Raw genomic sequence first — 24,983 nt, 5'->3', positions numbered from 1 at the left:
GATGGATAGATTCTTGATTATTACAGATGTCAGAAGTTATAGAAGGCTGGAGAATGGGATTAGGAGAGATAGATCAGCCATGATTGAATGGCGGAGTAGACTCGATGAGCCGAATGGCCTTAATCCTCCTATTCCGTATGACCTTAAGGCTGAGAGGGAACAGGATAGATTTTAAGTGCAGAGCAGTAAATAGACCTGGTAGGTGATAAGTGGAATTAAATGGGAGAGGGTGATTGGTAGATGGAACCAGATGGAGTGGAGATGGGATGGAAAAGGTGAACAAGAGGAAATCTAGGTGGACAATGGAGTGGGAAGAGAACACTAGGGAAGTGGATTACCTGAAATTGGCAAATGCACTGTTAATACCATTGGGACTTAAATTCCCAAGTGAAATATGAGATGTTGCTCTTCCAATTTCATCTTGATCTATCCGCAGCAATGAAGAAAGCCAAAGATAGGCAGATTATAGTGAGAATGGAAAGGCAGCTAAAATGACATGCAGAGTACAGGAGTTCTGCAAAGCGAATGCCTAGTCTAGAGGATGCCACACACATCCAGAACTCAATGCAGCCAGAACTCAATGCAGAAGATCAGAACAGCCAGAACTCAATGCAGAAGATCAAATTAGAAGAGTTGCAGGTCACAAGATAGTCACTGCAGAATTGTGAAGATGGGGGGAAGGGAAGATGTGACAGGAGAGAGGGCAGATGCTGGAATCTGTAACAAAAAAAAAGGAAAGCAGTTGGAGGAACTCAATGGGTCAATCAGCACCTGTAGAGGAAAATGTTGTTTTAAACTGAGACCCATCAGTGGTGGGATCACGTTGGATGTGGCAGAAATGGCTGAGAATTATGTGCTGGATTTGTAGGCTGGTGGAGTGAAAGATGAGGATTAAAGAAACTCTATTGCTTCTCTGCTGGGGAGAGCATACTAATGTTAACAGCTTCATCATGGAATTTAGCAAGAAATAAATCACTAATTAATCCTTTACAGAAAAACAGATCATGGTCGGTTCAGAAACGTGGCTAGTAGTTTGGAGTCGGAGCCCCTAAGGCAGTTCATCGTTATCTACAACCTCGCTCTGGCAGCTCCTGCGACGGCGCTGGTGCCAAACTGTAACGGCCCTGCTGTTCCTTCGGATCGATCAACGCGTGAAAAGGGGGGACGTGCTGCATGGGCAACAGCCTGTCCTCCATATGACATCGCCCAGGCTTGACTGGGGAGGGCCTACGAAGTTGAAACACAAGGCAACAGTGGTGTATGCCATCTTTATGTAATGCACACGTGGACAAAATGCTTATTTCATGCTATTCAAAACAGAACACTTTAAAAAAAAAGATGGTTATCCCCATCTAATATTGTGATTTGAAATGAAATTCAATTATTTTTTTGTTTCCTCTTGTAGACACTTTGACGCTAATGCTTAACTGTATTTATTTGGCATTCCAGAGCAGTTTGTGAAAATGTTTTTATTTATAAAAAGGATTATTTGGCTTTATTACTCACCTTTTTTTCTCTCAATATTCCTGAGAATACTTTTAGCAGCTTTCTCTTGGTCAATTATAATTATTATTCATGTCTGCTCAACTAGTTTATTTTTGTTCAATTTTGAGCCAACTGTTTAACAGAGAATGATCAACAACTTTTGATACACAATTTACTAAATTAAATATAGCACATTAACTTGTACTTTTTAATACTAAAATAATCAATCAATGAATGCAATTCTTTGAACCTCTAAAGAAATCAAATATTTCTTTCACAGCACATTCATACATTTTTCCTATTTGTCTACTTATATTTTGAATCATATGTAGTGCTATCTTCCCACCCCGTCTCCTTTTTTGTGTGTATTTCGTAAACACTTCGCAATTGATTAAATTCCAGATTACGATCCCTCCTGTGGTTCTATGTCTATATCAGTTTGTACTCAAACATTAAATGCTTTTTAATTTGACTGATTAAATTATTTAAAATGATTAAATCATCATTAAATTAAATGTTTTTATTTGAAAATATGAATTCACACCAGCATACATTTGCACTTTCACAAGAAAATTATTTCAGATATTTCTTCAGAAACACTGTCAACAAGCCCCCATTTGGCCTTAGTAATTGACATATAATGGGGTACTGAATTATCAAATTTTGATTGTTTATTACATTAGTTCTTTCCACCATCTAGTTTGCTATAATTTCTGAGTATCTCTTTATGAAAGTCATTCCTGTAATGTGCCTCGTGTAACTAATACAAGAGTCACTTTACGAAGCACTCCCTGGTATTGGGGCCACTCCTCCTTGACACGGTCAACGATAGTGTCGATGGTGTGGATTCGTTTCACTTGTTTCTGTAGTTCGCTTCTCAGTGCTTCTTCAGATCTGCACTGTTTTACGTACTTTCCTTCTTTCACAGCCTGGAGGTGTTTGAGGCGAGTCTGAAAAGTCACTATCGTGTTGAGATTCTAGACAACAAGATATAGAAATATGTTTGATTTTGTGCATGGTTTTATTTACTTTGTATTTTTATTATTCCTAGTCATCAATTCATTTTCAATAGCCTGCTAAAGTTTTGCCTTGATGCATTATACTGGATCATAAAGTGACAGAATGATATTTGTTTGTTAGTTTTTCCAGATCTCCAATGAAGACTTTAAAAGGCAGATAGAAAATGGCTTGCTTCTCTGGCAGTGGGAAAAAGCCAAAAAGTTAAAACATCAAAGCATGGAAAAATATTTGCACTCTCATTTACATCTGGGTTGATTTTGTTCAATATTTCAAAATACACTTTATTCAAAATATACATACCATCAATACAATTTCATAAACCTCTTTCACTATATTAATTGTACAATCAAATTCAATAAATGTTCTTACAATTGTCAACACCATTCACATTTCCTCCTTAAACAATAGATCCATGAAGTGTTTTAGAGGCTGTTACACAAGGCCCAGCCCCTCAGACATCAGCGGCAGCAGTACCCAAGGAAGTGGTCCTTCCCTCCAAAGCCTTTGTGTGCCTGCACAAAGCTTCAGTGCATCCCTCAGATGAACTCCCGCACTGTGGTTTAGTTTAATTTAGTTTATTGCCATGTGTACCGAGGTATGTGCCAGTTGGCAGTATGTGCTAATACTTGATGACCAAAAAACTTCAGTGTTAGCTTAGAGTAGTTGCAGTTCAGTTTCTGGAACCATTTTGTTGTTTGGACTCCCATTAATTTTCACCTCTCATTTTCTAGTTTGCACCATGAACTATACATAGTGCAGAGATTATTTCCACGGTACCATTTTCTGGCTTTAAGTAAATAATCAAAATGTAATAAAAGGAAACAAAGAATAATGTTTCTAAATTACAAAATCATTGCACACTTTGTAATTCGATCTACAATTGCATCAATTTGTGCAGTACTGAGATTCAGATTTTATTTCTGTCTGTGCTGAGTCAGCTTTCATAACCAAAAGGGAGTAAGGTATTACAGTTGTCCTCAGCAACCCTTGAAGAAAAATAGCAATTATTTAAATGGACTGCACAGCTGTAGAAGTTAGGCCAGGATGAGATAAGTTTTCTAAAATTAGTCTAATAATGTATTGACATAGAAACGTGTGATAACAGTAAGGGTAAAGTGATTGTATTTGTGGAAATGCAGTATTCCACCGTTTTCTGAAGGAATAAAGGGGGCATCTCCCTTTTGTTAGTTGCATTCACACACAATAGACCAACATCGAATATGGTTGGTTTATGCCTAGTTCACTTTCTCAGTGGAAGTCTTCAACCGGAAATTACAAAAATGCATGAAGACATGCACAAAACTGAGTATTATTATGCACTAAAATGTCTATGTAATTTAGACCAATGACTGGTGTACAAAAAAAATCATAATAATATGGATCCAAGATAAGAATACTGATTTTAGCTCCAATTGTTTAATCAGCAATCCAGTGGCAATGGATATATAGATCGATTACAATATACAGGTCTTCTCCAGGTTATAAATACCTGATTTATGTTTAAGAAAGAACTGCAGATGCTGGAAAAATCAAAGGTTGACAAAAATGCTGGAGAAACTCAGCGGGTGAGGCAGCATCTATGGAGCGAAGGAATAGGTGACGTTTAGGGTCGCGACCCTTCTTCAGACTGATGTGGGGGTGGGGGGGGCGGCGGGAAGAAGGAAGGAAGAGGTGGAGACAGTGGGCTGTGAGAGCTGGGAAGAGGAGGGGAAGGAGGGAGAAAGCAAGGACTACCTGAAATTGGAGAAGTCAATGTTCATACCGCTGGGGTGTAAACTACCCAAGCGAAATATGAGGTGCTGCTCCTCTAATTTGCGATGGGACTCACTCTGGCCATGGAGGAGGCCCAGGGCAGAAAGGTCGGATTCGGAATGGGAGTGGGAGTTGAAGTGCTGAGCCACCGGGAGATCAGGTTGGTTAATGCGGACTGCGCGGAGGTGTTGGGCGAAGCGATCGCCAAGCCTGCGCTTGGTCTCACCGACTTATGCCTGACTTATGGACACCCCTCACATACGAGCGAGTATTTGGGGGATCAGTGGGATGGATTTGCCAGCTGCTGCCGGACCACTGCCGGCTGGGAACAGGGAATTGCTGCAAACCTTCTTTCCCCACAATCTGGAGCAGAGAATGCTGTGCAGACTCGCTCATTCACTGAGTCAGTAAGACCTGCACAAGACCTCTGCTTGTTTTCCTGTCACAACTGTGATCCTCTCCCAAATGTATTTTGTTAATTTCCATCCTTCAAACAACTTAGGTTACAAAGAGTTCTCAAGACAGAGACCTTTTCTGACCTGAGGACTTCCTACAATCTGTGATATTCCCAACAATTAACAAGATTGCCCAAACTGCCAGCAAACAACTAGCAACCATGGCAATTCTATATAATTTTGTTTACTTTCATGGGACATGTGCATTGCTGGGAGATCAGCAATTATTGTTTACTCTCAACTGCTCAGAGAAGGTGTTGCTGAGCCATGTTTTCTAGACTGCTGCAGCTCTTCTTGAGAAGATATCCATAAAATTGTTGTGCATTAAGTTCCATGATTTAGACTAAACGTTAATAGACCAGTGATATATTTCCAAGTAGGGATAGTAAATGACTTAGAGCAGATTGCATGTAATAATGTTCTTCTTGGCAACAGAAGTAGATGATTTTGGAGGCCCTATCGGATTATCGTAATTCTGCATGCTGTTCGATCGGTTCTGCCACTCTTTCTGAGCAGCTGTGAATGAAAATTAATATTATTCAGTCATCAGCAAACATTCCCACTTCTGACATTATGATGCCAGGAACATCATGGAGCTATTAAAGACATTTGGATCTTGGACAATATATTCTGAAGTGATGCTCCCAAGGTCTTAAATGTAAGCTGGAGAGAAAATTGAACGTCTTTTTTTAAAAGCCGTGTTCATGATTTGCATAAAAGCTTATCATCTTGTAGGGCCTTTTTTATATTGATTTTGTCCAAATTTTAGTTTGCAAATTGGAATTATTTTACTCTACCACCTCCATGAAATCCCTACTCATTGTGTACTTCTAACCTTACTGTGATTGCTCAACTTTCATTGTAAATCAACTCAGATTTGACTGCATTCAAAGGATATCCCACATCAAAGGATATCCCACAACAGGCGGAAAATCAAATTTTCAAAATGAACAGCAATTATTCTCTGCCATGAAATAACATTAAACTAATGCTCATACAAAAGGCTGCAGATGCTGGAGTCTGGAACAAAAAATGAACTGCTGGAGGGACTCAGTGGGACAGGCATCATCTGGCGAAAGAAATGGATGAAAGAGGGTCCAGGCCCGAAATGTCGTCTGTCCATTTCTCTCGAGGGAAATAGGACACGGTGAATTCCTCCAGCTGTTTGCTTTTGTAAAAAATAATCTAATGCCATATGATTAGCTTAATTGCATATAATTATCATGTAAAATCTTAATAATTTCAAAATTAGTTATTTTAATGTCAGCTAAGTTTCTTCAAATCAATTATGCTGTTTGTCTTCCAGAAATTATTCTTACCGCTCCTTTCTTTTCTTGTAGAGATTCAATGCTTGCATCAAGAAGATCGATTGAAGATTTATTTTCTTGAATCTCACACTGTTTTCCACCCAATTTCGCATACAAAGTTCCCTGCGATTTCCTCAACTCTTGAATAGTTTTGTCAAACTCTTCAATATTCTATGAAAATAGGACAATTACATCGATAACACTATTTAATAATCTAGATTATGTAATTAATTAGTTAAATTAAGGAAACTGAAATATATTGGTAGATTGTTTAACTTATCTACAATAGCAAGATAGAAAAGGTGATTTGCTTTCTAACCAAAGGCCATGAAATTTCCTCACTGAAGAAGCATGGTCTAGCAGTTTCAACCTGTTACAGAATGCCAATTTAGCACAATAACGATCTGTTAAAATGTTTACTCCATTGAATTCTTAAGCTATTTCATCATTATTGGCAATCTCTGGTCAGTCTCAGTAACATAAACCCTATCCACAGTATGCATCTGCATGAAGACTGATATCTATATTACTAAAAGTCTGATCTTGACCACTTCCTGTTGTTCTGTATATTGATTTTAGAAAAAACGCTGCCACTTTTTTTGCCATCTTACTCAGAGTTCCACTCCGCTGCGCAGGACAAGAGGATTTTTCCCATCGATGAAAAATAAAAGAGTTATTAGTGTTTAAAAAATGTTGAGATTCTCTCTCCTGAAAGCCACGCCCCTTCCGGAGGGACTATAAAACCCGGAAGTGTGGAGGTGCCTCAGTTCTCTGCAAGATGGGGGGAGCGAGAGGTCGCATTTCTCAGTCTGAGCTTTGAATAACACTGAACACATGTCTACTAAACTATGAGTGGTTTTATTGGCATGTCAGTGCCCTTAATGTGGTTTGAAAATGCAAAAGTGTGTTTCAGTTTGAAAGTGCTAAAGCTATGTTGCCTTTGCAGGGCTCTCACTTACATTTTTTTCTCAGTTGTCAGTCGGGCAACCTTGATAGCTTTTTAGGTTGCCAAATAACAGTTTAGGTGGTCATTTAAGACAGCTTGCATGAAGCGTGCGATATTGTGTTCGGACGAAGTGCGTAGTTACCAGTTAGAATTATGCTCAATGAAGCATTCACATATTATTTCTGCTTCAAATAAAGTCACAAACTAAACATATTCACCAATCAAGACATGATATATACCACAATGACATGCAGCAAAATTATAATACAGTATCTCAACTCTTTTTACCCGTTGCAATGAATGCAATTTCTATTATTTCTTTCCACTTCCAAACAAATATGTGGTTGGATTATTCAGCGTATGATCAACCTTGGTGAGACCAACACCTCCACTCAGTTTGCAATAACCAACCTGATCTCCCGGCGACTCAGTACTTCAACTCCCCCTCCCATTCCGAATCCGACCTTTCTGTCCTGGGCCTCCTCCATGGCCAGAGTAAGGCCCACCGTAAATTGGAGGAGCAGCACCTCATATTTCACTTGGGCAGTTTACACCCCAGCGGTATGAACATTGACTTCTCCAATTTCAGGTAGTCCCTGCTTTCTTCTCCCCTTCCCAACTCTCCCTCAGCCCACTGTCTCCACCCCTTCCTTTCTTCTCCCCCCCCCCTTCCGCCCCCACCCTCACATCAGTCTGAATTAGGGTCTCGACCCAAAACGTCACCTATTTCCTTCACTCCATAGAGTTTCTCCAGCATTTATGTCTACGATTCACACAAGTTATGTTATCCCACTTTCCTCACCCACTCCCTACACATTAGGGGCAATTTTAGATACAAGTTAACCTACATAGCCAATGCATCTTTGGGATGTGGGAGGAAACCCACACACTTGCAGGGAGAATGTGTAAATTCAACACAGACGGTGCCCGAGGACAGGATCGAACACAGATCTCTGGCGTGTGAGGCAGCAAGTCTACCAGCTGTGCCACTATATATTTTTTTCCAACACACAAAAAATTATACGGTGATAACTTTGGTTTCTAAAATAAGAAACTATCCATTTTCAGTCTTAAATCTTTAAGTGACGCTCTGTCCCCCTTTGCAGCTACTGTATGTTTTATTTCAGTTCAAGACTAAGGGGCAGTACATTGGCCATAAAGTTGCTGCCTAAAAGTGCCAGAGACCTGGAATTGATCCTGAATATGGGTGCTGTGTGTATGGAGTTTGCTCCTTTTCCCTTTGATTGCATGGGTTTTCTCCGGGTGCTCTTGTTTCCTTCCACATTGCAAAGGTGTGCAGGAACCTTTTTCAGACCCAACCCAAAACGTAGTATTTTCCTTTTGTCCAGAGATTCTGTCCGACCTGTTGAGTTATTCCAGCTTTTTGTGTCTATCTTCAGTTTAAACCAGCTTCTGCAGTTCCTTCCTACACACACGATACTATACAATAGACCTTTATTAATCTCAGGAGGAAAAGTATGTGTGTGTGTGGGTATTTATATTATACACACACACACAAACACACACATATATAGTTATATTTTCATATATAAATATACACTGTTTTGTTTTCTTGTTTATAACATTGTTTACAGAGTACTATGTTTACATATTCTGTTGAGCTGCTGCAAGTAAGGATTTCATTGTTCTAACTGGGAAGCGAGAGAATAAAACACTCTTGACTCTTGACTTATGTCGCAAATGTGTGGGATAAAACTAATGTACGGGTGATCAGTGTGGACTCGGTGGGCAGAAGGGTCTGTTTCCATGCTGTATCTTTAAATTAAACTAAAAACACAAAAACCAGAGGGAGTTTAAAGAAGGGTCTCTACATGAAATGTCACCCAATTTCTTCTATCCAGAGATGCTGGCTGCTCCATGGAGTTCCCCCGCACAATTAAAGCATGGCATAGTCTTCACCCAACCATAGTTACCCAACCAGACGCAACTAAACTTAGGGTAGCTCTTTCCTCCCCCAAGAATCCTTTTTTTGCTCAAGTCCAAGTCAAGAGTCAAGAGAGTTTTATTGTCATGTGTCCCAGATAGGACAATGAAATTCTTGCTTGCCTCAGCACAACAGAATATGTACGCATAATACAGAACAGGAGATAAAAGTTCAGTGTGTCTATATACCATAGACCATATATATACACAATAAATAAACTGATAATGTGCAATAGGCTATTATTTTTCAGAGTTTGGAGATTGGTGGTGGAAGGTCCATTCCAGTTTAAATTCCATTTGGAATATTTTTGGAGGACCAGGAAACCAAGAAGCAAGAGTTACCCCAGGGAGTTACTCCAGGTCCAAGGAGTGATTCTGCGCTGGTTTTCAGCGGTCGCGGTGAAGCAGCCACCGGACAGCAATGGCGGCCAGATCTCCCACAATGCAAAGGGAGGGAGAAAGTGCCCGGCGCTGGCCAGTTGCCGTGGCAGTGCGCATGTGCAGGGCGGCTGATGATGTGCTGGCTGTGGTTGTGCGCATGTGCAGAGGGAGGATGTGCAGGCCGTGGCAGTGCGCATGTGTAAGGGGGCCGGCCGTGCCGGAGGATGAGGAGCGGGTGGAGAGCGGAGACCCGGCGGCCCGGACACGGATATGGATGGCGGGCGGAGACGGAGAGCGACAGAGAGAGAGATAGAGAGGGGGGCCTGCTCAGAGTTGAACGATAGGTGTCCTGTGTGCTTGCCAAACCGGGCAAAATGGCAGGCTTTTAGGTTGCCCGGCGGGACTTTAGGTCGCCATTGGCACCCGGGCAACCGTTAATTTCGAGCCCTGCTTTGGTTTTGAAAGTGCTAAAGCAAGCTGTGTTGCCTTTGGTTTTGAAAGTGCTAAAGCAAGATGTCTTGCCCAATTAGAGCTGCCTTGCCCAATTAGAGCTGACTTGCCCAATTAGAGCTGCCTTGCCCAATTAGAGCTGCCTTGCCTTCTATATAATTAAAAGTTTAAGCTTGACCACTTCCTGTTTGAGCTTTATATTGATTTTAGAAAACGTTACCATGTAAGGCTGTGATTTTTGGCCATCTTACTCAGAGTCCCCCTCCGCTCATCAGATGCTGAGGATTTTTCCCATCGATGAAAAATAAAATAGTAATTAGTGTTTAAAAAATGTCGAGATGCTCTCCCCTGTAGGCCATGCCCCTTCTGGAGGGACTATAAAACCCGGAAGTGTGGAGGTGCTTCAATTCTCTGCAAGATAGGGGAGCGAGAGGTTGCAATTCTCAGTCTGAGCTGTGAATAACACTGAACACATGTCTACTAAACTGTGAGTGGTTTTACTGACCTGTCAGTGCGCTTAATGTGGTTTGAAAATACAAAAGTGTGCTTTGGTTTTAAAAGTGCTAAAGTGAGCAGTGTTGCCTTTGGTTTTGAAAGTGCAAAAGCGAGCTGCCTTGCCTTTGGTTTTTAAAGTGCTAAAGCGATCTGCCTTGGCTTTGGTTTTGTAAGTGCTAACGCGAGCTGCCTTGCCTTTGGTTTTGTAAGTGCTAAAGTGAGCTGCCTTGCCTTTGGTTTTGAAAGTGCTAAAGCGAGCTGCCATGCCTTTGGTTTTGAAAGTGCTAATGCGAGCTGCCTTGCCTTTGGTTTAGTAAGTGCTAAAGCGAGCTGCCTTGCCTTTGGTTTTGAAAGTGCTAAAGCGAGCTGCCTTCCCTTTGGTTTTGTAAGTGCTAAAGCGAGCTGCCTTGCCTTTGGTTTTGAAAGTGCTAAAGCGAGCTGCCTTGCTTTATTAGAGCTGCCTTGCCTAATTAGAGCTGCATTGCCTTCAATATAATTAAAAGTCTTGACCACTTCCTGTTTGCGTTTTATATTGATTTTAGTAAAAACGCTGCCACTTGCGGCTGTGATTTTTGGCTATCTTACTCAGTCCCCCTCCGCTCCGAAGATTTTTCCCATCGATGAAAAATATGAGTTATTAGTGTTTAAAAAATGTTGAGGTTCTCTCTCCTGTCAATCACGCCATGAAGGCCACGCCCCGTGAGGGGGGAGGGACTATAAAACCCAGAAGTGTGGGCGTGGCTCAGTCTCTGCAAGAAGGGGGAGGGAGAGGTCACGACTCGCTGTCTTTAGTGGCCTTGCACCCTGCTTGAAATGGAATTTCAAGGAATAGCCGTGAGTCAACTGTGAGCCCACCAGCCGTGAGTGAGTGAGCTGCCAGCACAACAGGCTTGAATGACTGAGCCGCCAGCCCAAGAATCCATTCGGCCCACAATGTCCATACTAGCTCTCTGGAAACCAGTCCCTTCAGCGCACAACACCCATACTAGCGTTCCAGAAAGCGCCCCAGAAAGCGCCCCCCCACTGGCCACCAATATTGGAATTGGTGGAGAGGTGGAATATTGCATTGGGGGACCAGCCCTCCCGTGTGATGTTGGGACCCAACGGGTCCCACATAGTCTAGTAATTAATTAAAATGGGCCTCAGTTTAAATATCCTCTGTGAACCACAGAATTAACCAAGAAAATAAGCAAAGATTTTTCACTATGTAGGTCAATTCAGTCGGTAGGGTGCAAACTCATCTTATATTTATTTCATATGCAAACTTACAAATACTCCCTGCAGCCTGAGCTGAAGACACCTCTTCAGAAACCAACTTGTACAATGTGAGACTGGTATAATGAGATTTAAGGATCCAGCCAAATTGACATGCAACTCTCAACTGATACAATGAAATCCTGTTTATGGTACGATCATAGGTGTGGTACAACCTTGTGGCATAGTCTAGCCATTTCCCAGGAGTTTTGCTTTTCTCAAATCAAGGAATCTTTATTGCAAGAATATTCAATGGCTAGTACCATAACATAACTTAAAATGTAGTTAAATGCTTGAAAATGTTAAATACAGAATTTTGTACACTAAGAATCTTGGGATTAGATTTGATAGTTTCAGAACAGGTACCAGTGTTGAAACAACAGGCCAAATTAGTTCCTCTAATGTTGCAATTTCAAGTAATTATGATTTTATAATGGCACATTTTTTAGATCTGTCCTAATTCTTTCAAAATGCATTATTAGTAGAGGGCACTGAACAATAAAAATATCAAAACTTAATTTTAACTTAATCCACATTTTCAAACAATAATAGAACATTAATAGTGGGCAGCACAGTGGCGCAGCTTATAGAGCTATTGTCCCACAGTGCCAGAGACCCGGGTTTGATCCTGACCTCAGGCACCGTCCGTGTGGAGTATGCACATTCTCCCTGTGACACTGTGGGTTTCCTCTGGGAGCTTCACTTTCCTCCCACATACCAAAGATGTGCGGGTATGTCGGTTAATTGACCTCTATGAATTACCCCTTGTGTGTAGGGAGTGGATGAGAATGTGGGATAACATAGAACTAGTATGAATGGGTAATCGACGGTCAGCATGGCCTTTGTTAGCCAAAGGGCCTGTTTCCATGTTGTTTCTCTCTAAACTTTCTAAGTTTATAATTATCTGGAAATAAAGTACATTGGATTTGGCAGGGAGGATGAGAAAAAACAGGTAGAGATAGAAGAGTATGGAACAGCAAAGATAAAAAAGTGGCTAGTACTATTCAAGCCCATATTTAGTAGGCAGTGAAATAACTGAGCTGGCTCTCAATCAAAATAGCTGAATTCAGTTGTGGAGAGTTTTGGCCTTTGTTATGTCTCCTCCTTCCTCTGTACATTGCCTCCTACCCTCCCCTGTACTCTTTCTCTAATTCTCATTTATTCTTTCCTTACTTGACTGACTCTCTCTCTCTCTCTCGTCCCTTTTGCTCCTTCTCTCCTTTCTCTCTCACCCATCTGATTATTTTTTTTGCTCACCCTTGTGCTCTCTTCCATCTCCCTCTGTTTCCCTTTCTCTCTCTTCCACACATACATAGCCCTTTACACTTACCCTATTATTTCGCTCCCTCTGACTGTCTATCTTGCCCACCCCTTCCCACCCATCTCTCTACCGCTTCACTGAATGGAGGATTCAGATGTGGCAGTCTGGCAATATTCTTGGGGAGTGGAGAGGGGTGGTGGTCTGCTTAAAAAATGACGTTAGTTGTAATTTTGTAAATCAAGTACATTTAGTGTGATTTGCTGACAACCCCAATTATTACCTTTTTCGATCTTTATGCTACTAAGTATTTAAAAAGCTTACTTAGTAGGGCTTCGTAACAACAAATGTTTTGAGTTTTCAAAAATACTGAATACTGAATATTGCTAATTTTGACCAGATTTTGAAAGGTTATTTGATCAAGATTTCGTTACAATGTATGAACAAGTTTTAGCGGAATTGGAAGAAAATAGGCAATATTTTTTATTTACTTGCATAGATTCATAGAAATAATCTGTTTTATGTTACCTTTTGCACATCAGCAATTTTCTTGCACAGGTCCTGTATCTTGTTACGATAATCATTCCGAGTCGTGTGCTTCTTGTCCACACTTGCCTGTGCTTCCCCGCGTGTCAAAATTGTCTCTCTGCGTGAAACAGTAGCCTCCATGTCACGAATCATTTGTTCTTGCAGTTTCATAATCTGATTGTGACGTATCTTTGAATCAAGAATACAAATGTACAGACATCTGTCAATCCAGTGCCAGAGATGTTCACCATAGGAATATCAATTTTAAGAAAAATGAGGTAAATGAAATATCTGGCTACTTTCCACAATCAAAGAAGAGGGTATATAGTTTATAACTGCAAATTATTGCCATTAATTTACTAATCTTAAATAAATTATGAGACATCTGTGCATCAACAAGGATAACTTCACAGAATGTAGCCACCAAGAAGGACAAGTATCAGTGGTTATTCAAATATCAATGAACTTTTATGTTTGTTCCTTCCTAGATGGAGCAGGACATCTTGCCAGATACGATCTTGCCAGTTTGACTGCCATTGCTTAAGGGGCCATCACTGTACTCAAAGCAAGTTAACTACATCTCATTCTCTTTTGCCAGAGACCAGTGTGAAAGACCAAGGAGCTATGATGAGATTACAGATATCTTTGTTGTGGATGATGCCATTGTGAGCACTATATAAGTTTGCAAAATTTTTATGTCAGTTTTAACCTGTATCAGATCTGAAAATTATTCCTTTTCCTCAACATCCTTTAAGTTTCTGACTGCAATCAACAAACCTTACGGCAATAGACATGATGCCTTTATCCAACACAGCATAGCGAAGTATGGTTATAAACATGGAATGAATACTGCAAACAAATCTAAGGTTTATGCAAAAAGCCGAAATGTTTCAAAACAACTCTGCTGCATTATCCATGCATGTGTTCGCAGTATCCACTCAATATATGTGCTGGATCACAAAATCTGTTAATGAAGACATTTGTTCTGCTACAAAATAAAATCGCTCCATTGATTTAACGGTTCTGGATAAGTCTTTGGATAACTGACACAGTTTCTGTGAAGATTCATGGAGACTGACTGAATGCCACATCATAAGATGTCAGGCCTTGCTGCTCATTATTTGGTGGGTAGCTCAGGAGCAGATAGAATAGGATGTGAGGAGTCAACAAAACTTCTTCCAGGGATATCTAGAAAAATGTCTTTTAGCATCTTCCGCATTTTGCTTTTGGATTGCCAATGAAATATTGTTAATTCAGTATTGTGTGTCATGTTTGCAGATGAACTCACTTCCATCCTATGAATTTCAGCCTTCATGGCTCGTATCTCACCCTGTCCAATCTCCGAGTCAACAGCTGTTTTTGCCTCTTTCGCCAACTGTATTTTCTTCTCCCACAGCATAATTTGACGCCTGTAAAACCAAATATGTGATGATTTTTTTTTAGAAATAAAGTTTCATATCAATTGTGGAAATAAATGGCTGGAATTATCATCATGGATGTTTGCCACCTGGCCAATCCTTTTTCTTTCTTCCACCTACTGGGGAAGATACAGAGCTTGAAATCCAAGATGTCCTGGCTTAAGATCAGCTTCTTCCCCGCTGCTATCGGACTCCTGAACCAATCATAACATAATAAAAAGGAATGACAGATGTTGGTTTATACCAAAAATAGACACAAAATGCTGGAGTAACTCAGCAGGTCAGACAACATCTCTGAAGAAAATGAATAGGTTACTTTTCGGGTCAGACCCTTCTTCAGACTGATTATGGTAGGGAGAGTGGGGGTGGGGGAACTAGAAGCAGAAAAAAAACAGGACAAATTAGGGCCAATAACATAATATCGGGCAAGGAGGTTCCCTGATAGTCCGATTGTTGGACAGAGACAGGTGTGACCTGCTGAGTTACTCCAGCATTTTGTGTCTATCATGAACCAATCACCTCTTTCACACCCACTTCCCATAGGTGCTGCCACATATATAGAAGGGCCTGTCCCACTGTACGAGGTAATTCAAGAGCTCTCCAGAGTTTTAAAAAAATAATCAAAATCGTGGTAAGTACGTAAAATGTACATAGCGGCCACGTCGGAGCTCGTGGATGTCTCGAAGCAGCTCGTAATGCTAACGGCAGGTACTCGGGAAACTCGGTAACTGGTGAAGTTTTTTCAGCACTGTGAAAATGTCCACGAGAGCCCCGAGTACCTACGAACGGCTATTAGCGTAATTCTCCGAGTTCGAATCAGGGGAAACTCGGGAGAACTCTTGGATTACCTCGTACAATGGGACAGGCCCTTTACTCTTAACTATCTCATTTGGATATTCCATTATTGCATTTACATTTTTTTGCACACATCAGATTATACTACAATCTTTGCTCCATTCTGCTCCTTTACATTCATCGTTGTATTCGTCGTTACTATGTATACTGTTTAATGATTTCATGCAAACAAGGAATTTCATTGCATGCTGACCACAATCATCTAATCTGAATCCGAAATTAAAATATGGAAAGCCGAATGATTTTTGTGCATTCTGCAACAAAGGTCCATCAGCAGGATCATTGTTTAAAAGTAAAAGTGTCATTTTGCCTTGTTCATTTATCCTGTGACTAATCATCTGCGGTCACTCGAAACAAGTATGACTGTCCTCTCCTCTCCATAGGGTCATCTACTTGTGGGTCTGCAGATGTCTGGAGAGGCCGATCTGCGATCCACAGACCTTGGTGCAACGTGCGCAGTGGAGACTGGCAGTGGTTGGTAGTCGTTGGGCCCCCTTCTCCCTCCTTACGGTGCTGTTATTTGTCTCTGCGACATGACGTGCAGCTCCTTCCTGCACGGATTTCCTCAAGGTGCGCCTGTGCAGTGCCATTTGCTCCCAGTTGCTTGATGAGATGTGGAATTTCTTCAAACTGTTCTTGATGTTGCCCTTGAACCGTTTCTTTGTCCCGCCGGGGGCCCGCCGACCTTCCTTCAGTTGCGAGTACAGGATCTGTTTAGGGAGACGTGTGTTTGACATGCGGATGACATGGCCAGTCCATGAAAGTTAGTGCTGTATTATTGTGGTGGTAATGCTGGTCATGTTGGCTTCCTCCAAAATGCTGATGTTGGTGCATTTGTCCTCCCAGCTGATCCTCAGAATCTTTTGTAAGGATCTTTGATGTTCTAGGGCTCTCAAGTGCCTGCTGTAGGTGATCCATGACTCAGATCCATACCACAGGATGGGTAGGACAACGGCTCTGTAGACCAGCAGTTTTGTTTGAGCCTTTAGGTATTGGTCTTCAAAGACTCTTTTCCTGAGGTCAACCATCGCCTGAGTTGTGCCAGCGAAGCCTATGCCAGACTCAGGAAAAGAGTCATCGAAGATCTAAAGGTGCAAACATAACTGCTGTGACTAAACATGGCCATTGTCATGATCATTAATCGCAAATATTTATTTTACGGTACTGAATGTACAAGGTATTTCAAATAAATAAGATAAAATGAAATTAGAATCAAGAGTCAAGAGTGTTTTATTGTCATATGTCCCAGATAAGACAATAAACATCTTACATGCTGCAGCACAACAGAATATGTAATCATAATAAATAATAACAAAAACTCAGGGGGAAAAAAAAGAACTAACAATAGTGCAATAATAATAATAATAATATTAGTCTATTGTAGTTCAGAGCTTATGAGGTAGTGTTTAATAGCCTGATGGGTGTCGGGAAGAAGCTGTTCCTGAACGTTACAGTTCTCAGGCTCATGTACCGTCTTCCCGATCGCAGTGGTGAGATGAGTGTGTGCCCAGGATGGAGTGGGTCTTTGATGATATTGGCTGCCTTTTTGAGGCAGTGACTATGATAAATCCCTTCGATGGAGAGCAGGTCAGACCCGGTGATGGCCTGGGCAGTGTTTACAACTTTTTGCAATCTTTTCTGCTCAAGGACGTTCAAGTTGCCGAACCAGGCCATGATGCAACCAGTCAGTATGCTCTCTATTGTGCACATGCAGAAGTTCAAGAGAATCCTCTTTGACACACCGAATCTTCGTAATCTTCTCAGGAAGTAGAGGCGCTGATGTGCTTTCTTTATGATTGCATCAGTGTGCTAGGTCCAGGAAAGATCGTCGGAAATATGCACCCCCAGGAATTTGATGTTTTTGACTCTCTTCACCATCGTCCCATTGATATAAACAAGTTTGTGGGTCCTCATCCGCCCTCTTCCAAAGTCCACAACCAGTTCTTTTGTTTTACTGACATTGTTGTGCTGGAACCATTTGGTCAATCGGTCGATCTCACTTCTATACTCTGACTCATCACCATCTGTAATTCGTCCCACAACGGTGGTGTCGTCAGCAAACCTGAAAATGGAGTTCGCACTATGTCCGGCTACACAGTCATGAGTAGTTATTTGTCTGAGCAATGAAATTAGACATGGTGAAATAAAATTTTGCTGCTGTTGTTGGCCCACAGGATCTAATGGAATCTCTGTTTGGTGCAACCAGATTAACTCCAAATCTATCAGAGTTAACATGATAGATGTGCCACACAACACTGTAGAGAGCGTTTTAGTTTTAGAGATACAGTTCGGAAACAGGCCCTTCGGCCCACTGAGTCCGTACCGACTAGTGATCCCCGCACATTAACACTATCCTACACACACACTAGGGACTATTTACATTTATACAAAGCTAATTAACCTACAAGCCTGAACGTCTTTGAAGTGCGGGAAGAAACCGAATATCTTAGAGAAAACCCACCGGGAGAACGTACAAATTCCGTACAGACGGCACCCATAGTCGTGATCGAACTCAGGTCTCTGGCGTTGAAAGCACTGTAACGCAGCAACTCTACTGCTGTACTACGTGTCGTCCCTGAAGCGTCTTCAGTTTTAAGATGGTTTTTCATTTGCAGAGCTACTACGCAAGGGTCACACCGACCCAAACTATCATGGACAGATCTATGGGTACTATCAATGGGTAGATTTGTGCGACTGAGGCTCACTCATTATCTCCTTTGGTTGTTACATTTTCTCCTCCTACCCAGTCTGTCAGCTGTATCCTCATGATTAAGCTGGCTACTTTTGCAGTTGTGCTATTGAGCCACTCGCACTAAAGACCCCACCCAGAGTACAGTCTGGTGAATGGTTTTCAGTGGGAGTGAATAATGAACCTACAGCTGAAAAAAGGTGGTGGATGGAATTCAGCAAAAGATTCATTAACTGTGGTTGACCTGATGCCATATAAAGATGAGGTTCAGAGTTAATGCAGATGATGTTCAAGGCCATATCACATTCTGAGTTTGCAGGGAAGTTGTCTGTAAAGCATAATTATGGCTGTTGCTCAACTAATCTGGAGGTCAGACCTCTTATCCTAGATTCAGCTTCAGATGGCTGCAAAGAAAAGTTAAGTGGGTTTGCAGAGTTAAGTGGGTTTGACAACCTAGGAGTTTGAAGGTGAGCATGTTATTTTAAAATTCCATATTTTTTGATTAAATTCTCTTATGGTAGCATCTGAACTCATGGCTCCTGTTCATTTATACATGGCTCTGATAATATTAGTCTAGATAACCCCTATGCTATTATTCCCTTAAAAGCTGCTTAGAAAAATGAAAGATTAGAAGTGAAATTGACCCAATCTTTGCATACTTCACCTCAGATTCTGTACGTAGAAAGAAATTCTTAACAGGTTAATTGTTTATTCATTGCTGACTGCTTTGTCTTTAGCACACTTCTGCAAAATAGATATTAACCTATTAAAAGGTTGGATTTTTTTAATTGAATGCTTCATTCAACATTGAATGTAGAATTTGCAAGAACAATTCTGCTTTGTATTGTCTTTTCTGTTCCATTTTCTTCAGGTGTGTTTGTGTACGCACGGGCGTGTATATGTGTCTGCGTGGGGACAGACAGACAGTTTTTTAGAGATACATCGGGGAAACAGGCCCTTCGGCCCCCCAAGTCTGCACCAACCAGCAATCCCCGCACACTAACACAATCCTACACACACTAGGGACAATTTATATTTATACCAAGCCAATTAACCTACAAACCTGTACGTCTTTGCAGTGTGGTAGGAAACCGAACATCTCGGAGAAACCTATGCAGGTCACAGAGAGAACGCACAAACTCTGCACAGACAAGCACCTGTAGTCAGGATCGAACCCGGGTCTCTGGCGCTGTAAGGCATTAGTTCTCCGGGGCCATCAAGCTCCTGCATCGGGGAGGGAATCTCAGCTCCCCCGCACTGGCCGATCTGACTCCGGGTCAGGGCTGGTCGAAACCTTTTGCGTAGTTTGAAGCTCCCGATATCGGTCTCTACCCGAGACTACGAGCTCCTCGATGGTGAAATCCGCATTGATCCCAGGCAAGGGATCGGCTCCGATGGTAAGTCCACGTCCCCGCGGTGGTGCTCAAAGTCAGTGCCGAGCAAGGCCGCCAGCTCCATGATGTTAAGCCGCAGAGCAACCGGAGATACAATACGGAAAATAATCGCATCTCTGGCAAGGTAAGAAATTGAAAAAAAGTTTCCCCCAACTCCCCTCCCACATAAAACAAACCAGAGAACATTAACACAAACTTTTAAAACACACTAAAAATAACAAAAAAAACCTGTAAAGACAGACAGACTGTTGGCGAGGCTGCCATCGCAGAGCCACCCGTTGGAGGTTCCATCATTTGCAATCCGTTGCTATCTCCATCAATCAAATCCCAGACTCTGTTGCTATCTCCATCCCACTCTCCCCCACCTGACTCCATCCACCAATCTACTCCTCTTCACCTGGATCTACCCATTACTTATCAGCACTTACCCCAGTCCCTTAGCCTCCATATATTGGCCATCTCCCCTCCATTCAAGTCCAGATGAAGGGTCTTGAGTGGAAATGTTAGCTGTACACAGCTCTGTCACATCATCATCTTTCTTGTCCTCCTGGACTGCTTCTTTAATATTCTGGCCTGAGTGAACCACTCAGTTAAGCATTGGGAAAATTGAAGGCATTCCCTTCAGCCTCCGATCACAAATTCCCTTCCCATGCTACTGACACCTTCCTTGGTCACCTCCTATGACTAGGCCAAACTATTCAGGAAGTTGCAATCTTATGTGAACTCTGAAGTAAGTTTCTAACCCCAGCACAAAGACTGTTCACAGCTATCTGTGCAACTGCAGCCTCGGCCCAACTGCTGAAGACATTTTCCTTTCTCCAACATTCTCCAAAACAGTCTCCAATATTGCACTTTCTGCAAGCTAATCATCCAGTGTCCAGAGTCAGGATTGTTTGTTTTTTTTAAAACACTGCTCGCACTCTAACCCTTACCAAATATGGTTCATTTGTCATCCAATCCTTGCTCACCTATATTTATTCACTGGCAACCAACATTTCAATTTCTATTTTATCAATGATTTGTTCTTATATCTCCAAGATTTGCCTCTGTAACTTTCTCCAGACAGACTGATATCAATTAAAGATTTGCTTTCCTGTAATTCCAGATTTTGAACTATTCTCTTAATCCAACAGCTAGCTAGGTGGCTCAAGCACTGGAATTCTCTCCCAGAAACAATGTTTTTTTAACCCCTTTAAGATTCTCCTTGAAACTTAACTCTGGTTGGAATTTCAATCTCTTCCTTTATCTTCTTACCTAGCTGAAAAACACATTGGAATGTTGTTTAAACCATTCAAGAATCATATCATTGAATTATTGATTGCCAATCCAAAATCAGAGCCACATACACTAATAGTTACTCACTCTGCTTCCACAAGACTGTTAAGCTGTCGCTCTTTCTCCTCTTTCAGCTGGTCCAGATACTGTTGTTTTGCAATAGATTGTCGCTCTGCATCCTGAATGATAATAAATAGCGTTTAGTTTGAGATTTTAAGTTAATTCCATCTAACGTCTAATTTATTCATGTTCTTGTTTCTTCAAGTAGATATTCCTTGGATTCATCTCAGTCTATAAAACTGAACTAAATTATTCTTGCCAGAGTAACTATTTTAAAATTGTAATTCACTCTTGAAGTCTTTTTTTAAATCTTTTCCACAGCTGCTATTGGATTTTATAATGGAAAATATTATAAATCGGCACAGTGGGGCAGCAGTAGAGTTGCTGCCTTACAGCGCCAGAGACCTGGGTTCAATCCTGACCTCGGGTGTTGTACGTTCTCCCTTTGACTGTGGGTTTCCTCTGGATGCTCTGGTTTCCTCCCATGTTCCAAAGGCAAGCAGGTTTGTAGGTTAATTGGCTTTTGTAAATTGTCCCTATTGTAGGATAGAACTAGTGTGTGAGTGATCATTGGTTGGCGCAGATTTGATGGAGCGATGGAGTTTCCATGCTGTATCTCTAAAACTAAAAAAACTAAAACTGTTTGTTAGCCTGGTATTCAATTATGTATTCTGCTTCAACTAACCTTCAATGATTTTACAAATTCGTTTTCCATGAATACATTCATATTCTCAAGTACATCCTTTAGGGAACTGTTCTTTGTTAAAAGTGTGTTGAGCTTCACCATATCATTGGACAGAACCCCTAGGTGACGTTCAATGTCCTTCCTTGCATTTAGTCCCTGTTGTATCATATCTAGATGGCAAAAAAAGATTGATATTGTCACATGCAATGAATTATAGCAAAAAACTGTTTTGTGTGCTGTCCTGTCAAATCACACCATACACTGGTACATTTAAGCCATATACTGGAAAATACTGGATTTATTATATCAGGCTACATTGACAAAGTGGAAGAAAGTTTGTTGTGAAAGTTGAAGAATGAACAGAGTATTGTGTCATGAAATGTGGTTGAGATGGATAAATAAAAGATGGTAATTCTGATCTCTGTATATTGGATGGAACATAACTATCTTCATCTTTATCCACAATTAACATTTACTGGCTGCCTGTTCATTTTGGATTATCAAGAGGCAAGTTTTTAGTGGGCGGCGCGACCGATGTCGCAGCGGCCTCTGCAGTCTGTCTGTGTATTTTTATTTTTTTTGTCCCGTTGAGGGTATAGTTTGTAGTTGGTTTTTAAATGTGTATGTGTTGGGGGTGGGGGAAACTTTTAAATCTCTTCCCTGCATGGAGACCCGACCTTTTCCCTGTCGGGTCTCCGTTGCCGTTGGGGCCTAGCACCGTGGAGCGGCCTCCAACCGGAACGACCTGGAGGCTCAAGTCACGGAGCTGTGGAGCTGCGGAGCTGCGGACCTACCTTCGTGGAGCTAGCCAGCTTCGGAGCGTGGAGAGCTGTGGCGGCGCGCTGCTGCGACCCGACTCCGGTGGATGGTGACACCGGGAGCTCGCGGGTCCCCGGTGGGAGACCGCTTTGCGGGGCACCGGCAACGGCGACTTCTCCCGCTCGAATTGCGGGGTTGAGAGTGACCTGGAGCGGGGCCTTACAACGCCCGGCGCGGCTGTAAATTGCCGCGGACTTGCTAGCGCCCGCCGGGGGCTCCAACATCGGGACCCGGGGCAGGGCCTTACATCACCCGGCGTGGCTTTGAGTGGCCGCGGACTTGCTAGCGCCCACCGGGGGCTTTGACCTCGACTTCGGGAGAGGAATGGAGAGCAGGGGAGAGACAAGACTTTGCCTTCCATCACAGTGAGGAGGAGACTCACTGTGATGGATGTTTATGTGAATTGTGTTGGTGTGTGTCTTGGTTCTTTTCTTGTATGGCTGCAGAAACCAAATTTCGTTTGAACCTCATGTGAGGTTCAAATGACAAATACAAGGTATTGTATTGTATTGTAGGTTGTAGGTTTCTTTGGGTAGCTTCCATTGAAGCAGCTGCATTGAAACCTATACTCCTTTGCTTAGCTTGCAGAATTAGTAAGTACAACATTGATATTTATTCACATCACATTCCTCTTTATCCCAATTTTTCTTTCATCTTCTGAAATCAATCGTTCATGCATTTTTTGACCACAAGGTGCCATTTGGCCAGATGTGCAAATACAAGAATGAAATTTGTCTCGAACAAGAATCTAATTTCACATGGAGAGTCATTTATCCTGTGGATCACATCAGACATTCTGTCACCTTATCTGGACACTGATATTTTGGGGCCCTTCATCTTAGAGTATTCTGTGAATTACAATCCAGAGGTATCCAGGGATCTAACATTCATTTTAATCTTCATATTGTGATTTGTACTTGTGAATATAACTCCCTTGGTATGGGAAGCCAGCTGCAGCAGCAATCTCCGTCACATGTTTTTGTGTTATTCCATTCCCAAGGCATGACTAATAGACAAAATGTTGAAGTGGGCTGAGAGATATTGAGATTAAATGTCTAAGTATTTGGTTTTTATCACATTTAGAACAAATCACTGCCAAATTCTCTTGTTAGCATGGACAAAGCAAAATCTGAACTGCACATTTATACAGTAAATTATGTATATTCCAAAGGCGGCGCAGACAAAGATATTTTGAGTATTGAGCATCAAGGTAAAATCCGATTACTCAGGTTGCCCTCGGCTTACTTTCAGTGCGGATTTTCTTTTGTTCAAGAATAGTGACTTGCTTCCTCTGCAGTTCCACGTTGGCCATTTGCTGTTCCCTTTCTTGGGTCAGCGTGACCAGCTCGTGCTGTTGTCGAAGCCAAAATTGTTGCAGTGATTCAATTTCTTTGTTATGTTCCTCAATCTTTATCGTCAAGGTTTTGATTCTAAGTTCCTGAGGGCTCATTTCATGTCCCTGAAGACCAAGGACGAACATGCAGTGAATTAATAGTTCATTTCCTTCCCCCATGTACTAATTTGAAATTATACATGGGTCAGCTTGCAATAGAGCACTTGAACTTACATACAAGCTATAAACATTATTTGTGCAAATTGGCCTCAGTAGTCCTGGAATGTTTTCATAGTTAAATTTCTAACATCTAAATCAGGCAGAACCTATTTTTTTACCTAAGAAAATCCACTTTAATCCAAATTTTCATTTTCCTTTGCGGCTCATAGGTTTTAAATGCTTTGGACAAACCCTTAGTGAGGAAAAATTGATGTTTTGTCAGTTAATGTCATTCTGATGGGCATTTGGAAAGGTATTTTTACATTGTGACAAAGGTACACACCTATTTGCCATTATAGAGCTGAATATAAGAATCTATATAAAATATTACAGTGTTCAAAAAAGGCTGAGTACATATACACACTCATCCATTTATCTACCATCCTCCAAATTTGCTTCCTCTGATATCTATTGCAACTGGTGATCAGTTCCCATATAATCCACACTCACTAGCCTTGCTTGACACCATATTTGGATATTTGGACAGGAGATGGTCTCAACGTCACTGAAAAATCCATTCATGTCATATCCTGTCCTCTTCATTGATAATATGATCTTTCGGTTATGAATATGTACATTCTCCTGTATGCTTTTCAACATGGATTACCTATATCTGGCACTTCAAGTTACTCTGTAAAATCCATTAAATATACGAGCAGGATAAGCAAACATATCAATCTCAAGTGGAAGCTCTACCATTTACTGCCCAGCTCCAAACTCCCACAATGAAACGCTCGATTCCAAGCACCATCACAGTAAGTTGATTAAAGGTAAAGATTCAAAGGCATTCTTGAAGCCTCCTTGAGGAAATGCTAAATCCCTATCAATTCATGCGCATCTCGGTCTCATGGACAACTAAAGAATAAACCATTTGAGATGACAGTAAGAACTATGAGTCATGTATCCAGAACAAAAAGTTCAGATAAAATATCAGGAGGAGTGCACCATCACCAAACCATCC

At 41.5% G+C, this 24,983-nt stretch overlaps 1 protein-coding gene across 1 annotated transcript in view; it reads right to left on the bottom strand.

Moving 5' to 3' along the window:
• Positions 1-1,990: 1,990 nt before the first annotated feature.
• Positions 1,991-24,983, bottom strand: part of ccdc40 (coiled-coil domain containing 40) — a 62,356-nt gene continuing 39,363 nt past the window's right edge. Inside the window, exons 16-22 of the mRNA XM_033044344.1 lie at positions 23,716-23,929; positions 21,652-21,821; positions 20,994-21,085; positions 14,564-14,684; positions 13,276-13,464; positions 6,032-6,190; positions 1,991-2,462 (exon numbers count right to left, since the gene is read on the bottom strand). Coding sequence (XP_032900235.1) covers positions 2,220-2,462; positions 6,032-6,190; positions 13,276-13,464; positions 14,564-14,684; positions 20,994-21,085; positions 21,652-21,821; positions 23,716-23,929 — 1,188 coding nt within the window. The 3' untranslated portion in view covers positions 1,991-2,219. The remainder of the gene's footprint in view (positions 2,463-6,031; positions 6,191-13,275; positions 13,465-14,563; positions 14,685-20,993; positions 21,086-21,651; positions 21,822-23,715; positions 23,930-24,983) is intronic.

Source organism: Amblyraja radiata, chromosome 26 (genome assembly GCF_010909765.2).
Source record: "Amblyraja radiata isolate CabotCenter1 chromosome 26, sAmbRad1.1.pri, whole genome shotgun sequence".
In the NCBI taxonomy this organism is placed as follows: Eukaryota; Metazoa; Chordata; class Chondrichthyes; order Rajiformes; family Rajidae; genus Amblyraja; species Amblyraja radiata.
This window is presented reverse-complemented; position numbering and strand designations above follow the sequence as displayed.